The following is an 11581-nucleotide window of genomic DNA, read 5'->3' on the forward strand; positions in this document are numbered from 1 at the left end:
TAAATGATGAATTGATGGGTGCTGACGAGTTGATGGGTGTAGCACACCAACATGGCACAAGTATACATATGTAACAAACCTGCACGTTATGCACATGTACCCTAGAACTTAAAGTATAATAAAAACAAAAAATATATATATATATAAATAAAAATAAAAAAAATCATGAATGAACTCCCATTCACAATTGCTACAAACAGAATAAAATACTTAGGAATACAGCTAACAAGGGATGTGAAGGACCCCTTCAAAGAGAACTACAAACCACTGCTCAAGGAAATAAGAGAACACAAACAAATGGAAAAGCATTCCATCCTCACGAACAGGAAGAATCAATATCGTGAAAATGGCCACACTGTCCAAAGTAATTTATAGATTCAATGTTATTCCCATGAAACTACCATTGAATTCTTCACAGAATTAGAAAAAAACTATTTTAAATTTCATATGGAATTAAAGGAGACCCCATAGAGTCAAGTAAAAAGTAAAATCCTAAGTAAAAGAAAAAAGTTGGAGGCATCACGCTACCTGACTTCAGACTATACTACAAGTCTACAGTAACCAAAACAGCATGGCACAGGTACCAAAACAAACATAAAGACCAATGGAACAGTACAGAGACCTCAGAAATAACACCACAAATCTACAACCATCTGATCTTTGGCAAACCTGACAAAAACAAGCAATGGGGAAAGGATCTCCTATTCAGTAAATGGTGCTGGGAAAACTGGCTAGCCATATGCAGAAAACTGAAACTGGACCCCTGCCTTACACCTTATACAAAAATTAACTCAAGGGGATTAAAGATTTAAATGTAAAACCCAAAACCATAAAATCCCTAGAAGAAAACCTAGACAATACCACTCAGGACACAGACATGGGCAAAGACTTCATGACAAAAACAACTGCGACAAAAGCCAAAATTGATGAATGGGATCTAATTAAACTATCAGCAAAAGAAACTATCATCAGAATGAACAGGCAACCTACAGAATGGGAGAAAATTTTTGCAATCTACTTATCTGGCAAAGGACTAATATCCAGAACCTACAAAGAACTCAAACAAATTTATAAGAAAAAAAAATCCCATCAAAAAGTAGGCAAAGGCTATCAACAGTCACTTATCAAAAGAAGACATTTATGCAGCCAACAAACATATGAGAAAAGGCTCAACATCACTGATCATCACAGAAATGCAAATCAAAACCACAATGAGATACCATCTCACGACAGTCAGAATGGTAATTATTAAAAAGTCAGGAAACAATAGGTGCTGGCGAGGCTGTGGAGAAACAGAAATGCTTTGTTGGTGGGAATGTAAATTAGTTCAATCATTGTAGAAGACAGTGTGGCGATTCCTCAAGTATCCAGAACCAGAAATAACCATTTGACCCAGCAATCCCATTATTAAGTATACACCCAAAGGAATATAAATCATTCTACTATAAAGACACGTTCACACGTTTGTTTGTTGCAGCACTATAATAGCAAAGACATGGAACCAACCCAAATGCCCATCAATGATAGACTGGATAAAGAAAATGTGGTACATATACACCATGGAATACCATACTGCCATACAAAGGAATGAGATAATGTCTTTTGCAGGGACATGGAGGAAGCTGGAAGCCATCTTCCTCAGCAAACTAACACAGGAACAAAAAAACCAAACACCATATTTTCTCACTTACAAGTGGGAGTTGAACAATGAGAATACATGGACACAGAAAGGGGAACAACATGCACCAGCGCCCGTTTGGGGGCTGGGGGTGAGGGGAGAGGAACTTAAAGGATGGGTGAATAGGTGTAGCAAACCACTTGGTACATGTATGCCTGTGTAAAAACCTGCAGGTTTCTGTACTATATTCCTCCTTTTTTTTTTTTTTTTTTTTTTTTTTTTTTTTTTAAAGAAAGGAGGAGATAAAAGAAGAAAAGAAGAAGAAGCCAGAGCAGCTCATATCTGAATTCCAAGTCCAATCTTCCTTCTGCTCACAGACTTCTGGAAGGCAAGAACCACGTCATCTTCTTTACAGCTTTACTGTGCCAGACAAGCAACTTTCAAAGTACTCTGTGAGTAATTTTAAATTCTTAAGACAGCTAAAGCTACATGCTAATTGCCTAGGCTACATTCATTTGTTTAATATTTGGCAAAATTTTTCATCTCTAATTTAAGAGTAACAATCAAAAACATACCTTAAAATGTCTTGAAAATACAGCATTACTTTTATAATTCTTTCAATTTTCTTACATATCTATTTTATCTGTTTATTATACATAGTATAACTAAAGACATCACCAAAAATATTGATGTCTATATTTCATGAAGACCTTTGCTCTTGTTGTGTTAGTATGAAATGTTTCCCTATCTCTGGAGAGTATCAATAAAGTAGATTATAAAGCCTCATAAATTAAAGACACTCTGTACTGACTAACTTATAGAGAGAAATGTACATAAATAGAATATTCCCAAAACATCTATAAAATAAGGAAGTTGAACTTCTAATATTTCAAATGAGCTAGACTTTCAAAATAATTCTTAGAGGATTCAAATTCATATTATTAAGGTAAATCTTTAGAAAACTCAAGTTTTATAACTGACTTAATAGAAAATAGCCATATCTCCTCTGATTTAATAATGTTAAGGACAGAGCAAGTACACATTTTATTCTACTTGGGTATGTTTTCCCCAAATGTATACAAGTTACTGAACTAATAAGCAACTATGACATGTTAAGGTTATATAAAATGTAAATTTCTATTTAACCAAACTTAATCCTATTCTGGAAAACTTTATGTCAGCAGTGATTATATTATGTAGTACATGTACTTGATATAATTTCCAAAATCTTTAGGTAACCAAAAAATGGAATTGATATTAAATTGACTTAATCAATAAATAATTCCTCAGAACACCAAAACATTAATTACTAAGCACAATTTGTCTATATACTTTTCTTCTTATTTTGTATGCTATCAAAAGGCAATTATCTTGGAGTTATGTTAACAAATGTGTTCATTTTTTCTATTTTACTAAAACGTAAAACAGATGTAGGCAGGTCTGGCAGTCTGTTAAAATGCTTGTGTATGATGGAAAGTTCTCAATCATCTACCCCTCAAGTGTTGCTGTTGCTTTCCTGTAAGACATTAGTTACTTAGATTAAAAGTTATAATACTATGAGTGTTTAAGACTACACTAGGGGCAACAGTGTCAAAGAAACAACTGAGTATATACTTTTGTTTTTTAAAGAAAAAGAATGGTTTTGCCCTAAATTAGCAGTTCACTTCAGCTTTGCTTTTTTGTTTTGTTTTGTTTTGTTTTGTTTTAAGACAGGTTCTCACTCTTTACCCAAGCTAGAGTGCAGTGGCGGCATCTCAGCTCACTGCAACCTCCGCCTCTCTGGTTCAAGTAATTCTCCTGCCTCAGTCTCCCACATAGCTGGGATTACAAGCCTGCGCCACCAGGCCCAGCTAATTGTTTTGTGTTTTTGGTAGAGACAGGGTTTCACCAGTTGGCCAGGTTGGTCTCAAACTCCTGACTTCAAGTAATCTGCCTGCCTCGACCTCCAAAGCTCTGGGATTATAGGTGTGAGACACAGCAGTCTGCCCACTTCAGCCTTGCTGGAAGGAAGGAAGGAAGGAAGGAAGGAAGGAAGGAAGGAAGGAAGGAAGGAAGGAAGNGGAAGGAGGGAAGTCATCATTTTGACTGCAGACCTCTGAGATGTCTTAAAGTGTTTGCTCTTGAACATGAGCACACAATGGAATAAAATGTGATTTTTGTCTTGTTTGATAATATCTGACTCTGAAAAGAAGCTACGAAAATTGTTAAAATAAACTTCAGTCAATTTTGATGGGTTTGCTTCCCTGGCTTACTGATTATATTTTTTGCCTACAATAAAAGTTATTCCTACCTCTATGGAAATTCCCAAATTTGAATATTCACGCTTTTTTTATTTTCTTGGGTTGCAAACATTCTCCATTCTTTTCAAATCTCTGATGCCTCCTCTCGTCACTCACAAAGAAAATTGTTCAACATTTCTTGAAATGATAAAAATCAAACTCATCCTCTCTTCTTTACTTTTCTCCATCTCTCCCCAGTCCCTCAAAACTAAACTTTTTGGCCAGACTCATGCCTGTAATCCCAGGACTCTGGGAGACCATAGTTTCTACCACAACCAATCCATACTGAAATCTCTCCCACTTGAAGGACCAACTCTTCAGCAAGGCAAACTGCACCAAAACCCAGCTCATTTACTTTTATAGTTTTATCTCCCAATACTCTCCTGTACAAAACCATCCACTGTATCAAAAAAAAGAAAAAATATATAATCAAAGCTCCTGAAATGCCATGTCAATTGTCCCACTGGTTCCTCAATTGCCAAAAGAAGGAAAACATACTGCAAGAAGCATATAATAAACCAGTGTCTACAGGGACCTACAAGTCCATGTTATGATAAATGGATTGATATTATTTCTTTGGACTAAATTACATATTGCTTTTAAATTCTAAAGACAAAAGAGAAAATGATTAAAATAATCCTTTTAAGGGAGCTAAAATAAGTAAGGAAAGTTTGAGACAACATTCCAAGCAGAAAAAAACAATAAAGCTAAAAATTTAAGAGTACATGCCTTCGAGTCAGACAAACATGTCTTCAAATCTTAGCTCCGCCTCTTACAAGCTCTGTGACCTCAGGTAAGACTTAAGACTCAGTTCAGGGATGATACTATCTCCCACTAGTCCTGGGAGGATTTAAAAATAAAATTTCTAGATGTGAAAGTCAATCTGAAAGACTTAGAAATTACACTCAAGAAGTCTGATAAATTGGCTTGATAAATCTCACCTAGTATAAAGCACCTAGTATAGAGCCCAGTGCATGGTAAGAGTGAAACAAAGAGCTTTTTAAGATTATAATTACTGAGGTAGCCTCAGATCCAGAGAAAAGGCTAGCTAAGGAGCAGGCAGTTGGTAGAGAAAAGCAGTAAAATGGAAAAGGGTTAAGAAATGTACACAGAGTACTTGTGTCTTCTGTAGAATTCAATAAATTCCCTAAAAAGCATACAGCAAAACGATTATTCAAGGCCCTTGACTAGATTCCCATGTAAAGCTTGATTTCTTTAGATGTAAAATGAAACAGATACACAAAATGGTATCTAAAGTTCCTTTCAGCTCTAACCTTCAAGAAGGCTATAAGAACTGTTGTAAACTAGAATCCTAAGAGTTATGACTGTTCATCACCATTACATGGTTAAGAGCTTCTGTATTTCACTAAGCTATGAGGGCTTATTGATGTTTCAGTGATCTCACAGTTTCAGAAACAGAACAACAATTAAGCCCCAAATTTAAAAATTCCAAGCTGGATCTGACAAGTACATTATCACTTTCATGTGAACCCAAAGTTGGGAGTCTTCAGAATCCCTAAAAATGCTCAGGGGCAGTTTAAAAAGTAAAAGGTAGAAATTAAAAAAAAAAAAAAGAACTGAACAGGAATAGGAGTTTTGTAATTGGTTGAACAGACAAGACAGAATTGAGAAATATATATACACACATATATGAACAGCAAAATGAGTGAGCAAGGCTCTAATCTAACTACAAGCTACTTGAGAACAAATGCAAACTTCTTATTCCCAAGTCATGTCTTCACTGTAGGAAGTTCCTTTACATACTTAAGATATTTATAAATCTATCCTTTCTGTAAAAAGTTAAAATCAAATTATAATTCTATACCCTCTTTTATGTGAAACCATGGTCAAAGGTTGTACTAGATGTAATTAATATTTATCACGCCAATTTATCAGACTTCTTGAGTGTAATTTCTAAGTCTTTCAGATTGACTTTCACATCTAGAAAAGTATTCTTTCACGTTTATTCAAAATCACATGTCTGTAGGCTTATTTCTGAATGAACTGCTTTAAACACATACTTTTATCAGTTTTCATGTTTGTAAATTGTGAGAACTGCATCTGTGGACTTAAATTATAGTAAGTTTCTGTATTGTGAATTTAACAGTGACAAGATTTGTCTTATCCCCTTTATTTGAAGACATAAGAAAGGAACCTGCTCATCAGGCATCCAGCAAACAGTACTTATTTCTACCAAAACTTAAATTTGTATAATAAAAAACCTGGAATAAAGTGTGAAGCTAGTAGGACGAAACACAGGGTAAACACTTCAGGATGTTGGGTTGGGCAAAGATTTCATAAAGAAAACCTTAAAAGCACAGGCAACAGAAACAAAAATAGGCAAATGAGATGATATAAAACTAAAAAGCTTCAGCATAGCACAAGAAACAACCAGCAGACTGAAGAAACAACCAACAGAATGGGAGAATGTATATGTAAACTAATCATCTGACAAATTATTAAGATCCAGAATATACAAGGAACTCAAACAACAGTAAAAACACAAATAATACAATTTTAAAATAGGCAAATGAGATGAATAGATATCTCTCAAAAGAAGACATAAAAATGGCCAATAGACACATCAAACAATCTCAACATCACCGATCATCAGGGAAATGCAAATCAAAACCACAATGAACTATCGTCTCACCCCAGTTACAATAGTTACTATCAAAGAGACAAAAACTAACAAATGCTGGCAAGGAGGCAGAGAAAGGGGAACTCATACACTGTTGGTGGGAACTTAAATTAGTATAGCCATTATATAAAAAATAGTATGGAGGTTCCTCAAAACACTAAAAACAGAACTATCATATGATCCAGCAATCCCACAATATATACCAGGTCAGGAGTTCGAGACCAACCTCACTAACATGGTGAAACTCCGTCTCCACTAAAAATAAAAAACATAGCTGGGTGTGGTGGCACGCGCCTGTAATCTCAGCTACTTGGGAGGCTGAGGAAGGAGAATCATTTGAACTTAGGAAGCGGAGGTTGCAGTGAGCTGAGATCGTGCCACTGCACTCCAGCCTGGGTAACAAGAGCAAGACTTTGTCTAAAAAAAAAAAAAATTGACATATAATTCTACATATATATGGGTACACTGTGATATTTCGATACATGTATACAATATGTAATGATCAAATCAGAGTAATCAGCATAACCACCACCTCAAACATTTATCATTTCTTTGCACTGGGAATATTCAAAATCTGCTCTTCTAGCTATTTGAAAATATATGATAAATTCTTGTTAATTACAATCACCCTACAATGTTATAGAACACTAGAACACCAGTCCTCCTATCTTGCCTGTGCTTTTAAGGTTTTCTTTATGAAATCTTTGCCCAACCCAACATCCTGAAGTGTTTACCCTATGTTTTGTCCTACTAGCTTCACATATTATTCCAGGTTCTTTATTACACAAATTTAAGTTTTGATAGAAATAAGTACTTTTTGCTGGATACCTGATGACCAAGTTCCTTTCTTATGTTTTCAAATAAAGGGGATAAGACAGTCTTGTCACTGTTAAATTCACAATACAGAAACTCACTATAATTTAAGTCCACAGATGCAGTTCTCACAATTTACAAACATGAAAGTTGATATACACCCACTCCTGACTGGGTATATATCCAAAAGAAAGAAAATCAGTATGCCAAAAAGATACACATTTATTGCAGCACTATTCATAAGAGTCAAGATGTGGAATCAACCTAAGTGTCCATAAACAAATGAATGGATTAAAAAATATGGTATACATAAAAAATGGAATATTATTCAGCTATAAAAAAAAGAATAAAATCCTGTCGTTCATGGCAACACAGATGGGCTTGGAGAATATTATGTTAAGTGAAATAAGTCAGGCACAGAAAGACAAATGTCTCATGTTCTCACTCATATTGGAAGCTTAAAAAATTGATCTCGTAGAAGTAGAGTAGAATAGTGGTTACTAGAGGCTGAGAAGGGCAGGCAGGGGTTTGGGGCTGATAGCCAGAGGTTAGTTAATGGGTACAAAATGACAGCTAGATAGGAGGACTGGTGTTCAGTGTTCTATAATACTGTAGGGTGATTATAATTAACAATAATTTATCATATATTTTCAAATAGCTAGAAGAGCAGATTTTGAATATTCCCAGTGCAAAGAAATGATAAATGTTTGAGGTGGTGGATATGCTGATTACCCTGATTTGATCATTACATATTGTATACATGTATCGAAATACAGTGTACCTATATATGTGTAGAATATGTCAATTTTATTTTTTTAAGACAAAGTCTTGCTCTTGTTACCCAGGCTGGAGTGCAGTGGCGCAATCTCGGCTTACTGCAACCTCTGCTTCCCAGGTTCAAATGATTCTCCTGCCTCAGCCTCACCAGTAGCTGAGATTACAGGCACATGCCATCACACCCGGCTATGTTTTGTATTTTTAGTAGAGACAGGGTTTCACCATGTTGGTGAGGCTGGTCTCAAACTCCTGACCTCGTGATCTGCCCGCCTCAGCCTCCCAACGCGCTAGGATTACAGGCGTGAGCCACTGTGCCCGGCCGTGTCAATTTTTAAAAAAGCAAAAAAATCATTGGCAAAAAAATCCTTAAATCTGTATTGTTTACTGTATATTATATATAAAGCAACATCAAAATGATAAATCTATAACAAAGTTTAAATGACTTTTCTATTTACATATATCATATAAAATTACTTCACCATTTTGGTCATACTAAATATTTGAGGAACTATAGAAGACTATAATATAAAATGCAAATGGAATAAATTCATCTAGTTGTCTTGCATGATATATTTTTTAAAGAAAGTAAGCCTATAGGTAAGAACTACTTTAAAATGAAAAAATAGTGATAATTCAACTTCTATATGTAAATGACTCAGATATTACTGTGACAAGGAGAGAACAGATCACTTATTTATGGCAGTAACACTTATTTCTAAGTACACAGAAATAATAAGAGTATATTTAACAAAGATTTCACATTGTCAACCTTTTATTGTTTTTAATGTTTTCAAAGATATATTCTATAGATAAATTAAACAAGTATAAAATATGTTGAAAGTTTAAACATCTAGTCCCTATGAGTTTCAATATAAGGACTTCTTCATCACATATCTACTTGGTAACTTTAAAAGATTCTTCCATATATTCTGCACACATGCATTTTTTTCTCACAGTTGATCAAGAGAAAATAATTTTAGCAATCCATGTTTCCTAGTAGTTACACTAGCAACAGCAGCAGTAATAGTAGCAACAATCATAATACTTCAACTTTAATTTTTTTTTTAATTACGTGGTACCAACCTGGTCTCCAAAGTCCTCTGGGAATTTCCACAATACCACAGGATCTGTAAATAATTGACGTGTATAATTAAACAGCAGCAAAATAACACATTTAAAGGAACAGTCTTGGTTAAGCACTCTTAAAATTGGCAAAGCTACTTTAATTACAACATTTAAATTTTTCTTTAAACGTTTATAGTTGATGACATTCACTTCTTTTCCTTTCTATAATTAAATATTTTGACTTTTTAAGAAATGTAATGACCTTCAAATAGAAATAAATGATATTAATAATTTGGTCAGGTTATTAAAAATCATTACTGTATTTCTTTTAGTAACTCACTTTTTTTTTTACATACCTTAGATTTTCAGATTTTAAACTTTGAATTTTCTATTTTAACTACACTTTTAAAATATTGGTATTACTTTGAAAAGAAAAATATAAATGTATCAAGTATGTAATAAAATATAGCCCTCAGAGACTAGACCAAAATACACCTTAAATATCCATTTAAAAATCCAATTAAGATTTATAAAAACTGTAATAATATTTGCCTTATATCAGTTTTTAAATCTCACATTTGCAGTAATAGGTAAGTTGGTAAGTAGATGTAAAGCAGCTCATTTAAAATACAATTGATATTTGCAGGACATTTCACAGAAATTTTTCTAACATGTTTTATCTAGTAATTAATATATATCAATCAATATTGTTTTATAAATATTCACACCTGTTTTTCATTTTCTTTGTTTTTCACAGTATTTTTCTTCTACTTAACACAATAAAATGCTAATATCTTAGTTTAGTAAGCCCTAATAAATATTTTAGTCATATACTTATGGTTTAATTCTGTCAAAAATAAACTTCTGAACACTTCAAATGTGTTTTAAAGGGATAGTGAATAATGGATTATTTCTTCTGGACAAAACAAAACTTGAAAGCCCAAGATAAGACTAATATGAGTAACAAGTACCACCCATATGACAGGGTTTGAACTCCACGCCAAGTAAAAGGACTTGTGGATCAAAGATAACACTTCATGTACCAATCAGTGAAAACTTACAGCTTGATTCCATTATTTCCAATATTTCATACCATTTTCTAAAAAATACCATCTAAGTATATATACATATATATTTCAAAACTTTTAATTCCGAAACTCAATAAATGTCTAGCAACATTTTTAGCATGAGCTGGCTCCTCTTGTGTTTATACTTAAGTTCCACAGATTTTTTTTCAGGTATTTTAAATTAAAAAGAAAAAAGTAAGTTTTGGACAATTAAACTTTTTATTTATTAAGGACTAAAAAGTTTCCATATAAATAATAAAAATCAATAATTTAAAACATCTTATATAAGAATAATACATTACAAATTTATGAAGGTCATATTAAATGATTATATCCTCATATAAAACAAAATGTATACATTTCTAAAATGAATGTGGAATGTATTACACATCACCTAAAAACACTCAAACATAAATGTCTTGTGGATAATTATGTTCCCAGTTAAAAAAATAAACATATATTTATATGGCAGTTTTACCAAAATGGTAGCTGCTAAGATTTGAATCTCATAAAACAAAGGCATATGACAGAATTTTCATAAAACATTAAATGAAAGTTTTTATCTTCATAAAGTAATATAATTACTAATGGCTACATAAACAAATCTTCATGCAGAAATACAGAACAGTTCTTTCTTGTGAATAATGAAATTACAGAGTTTCAATGTGAATATTTAAAATATCCCTTTTAAGTAACGTCAACTTTGTAATTACTATTTGAGAAGATATTTGTGACAACTTTCTTACAACTGTCTTAAATAAGGATATTTATGTTATTGAATAGTTTACAGTTTGCACTTGCTGTTTGTAGCATTTACCTAAATATGTTTTGCTGCCTGACTTTTCCTCATTACCATTTTTTTTTTCTGTACACTCTGTTTTTTCGGAGGGAGAACAAATAAGTACGTGAAAACTGCATCTATTGGTTTAATCACAAAGTAGAGAATATCCCAGCTATTTTCATTAAATGAATTTTACCCTTCAGCACTCAAAAAATTATTATAATCACGTGCATCCATATCTTGAAATGGATTAACTTAGTTACTGCCTATGTGATTAGATTTGGACCACATCTGACACATCTTTGTAGCAACTTTTCAGAAGTACTGCAAAGGAAGAAACAAAAGGGCTCTGAAAAATAATCCGATTCAACAACTTTATGCACAAAGACTGAATTTTCTGTTCCCTGAGGATTACTTTCCAGATACTCAATCTGATCTGGCAATGTTAGCTCAATTTTATGCTGATTTTATGGGTGAAAGGATGAGAACTGCTGGTGGGAATCATTGTTGCCAGTTATGACTGATATACACTGTGTTTCT

At 33.3% G+C, this 11581-nt stretch overlaps 1 protein-coding gene across 1 annotated transcript in view; it reads right to left on the minus strand.

The window, feature by feature from the left end:
• The window catches only part of DENND1B (DENN domain containing 1B), a 219873-nt gene extending 209606 nt beyond the window's left edge, over nt 1-10267 (minus strand). The window contains exons 1-2 of the mRNA XM_017864615.1: nt 10255-10267; nt 9212-9255 (exon numbers count right to left, since the gene is read on the minus strand). Of these exons, the coding sequence (XP_017720104.1) occupies nt 9212-9255; nt 10255-10267 (57 nt within the window). The remainder of the gene's footprint in view (nt 1-9211; nt 9256-10254) is intronic.
• Nucleotides 10268-11581: the final 1314 nt, after the last annotated feature.

The sequence above is a fragment of the Rhinopithecus bieti genome, unplaced genomic scaffold (genome assembly GCF_001698545.2).
Source record: "Rhinopithecus bieti isolate Rb0 unplaced genomic scaffold, ASM169854v2 scaffold_74548, whole genome shotgun sequence".
NCBI lineage: Eukaryota > Metazoa > Chordata > Mammalia > Primates > Cercopithecidae > Rhinopithecus > Rhinopithecus bieti.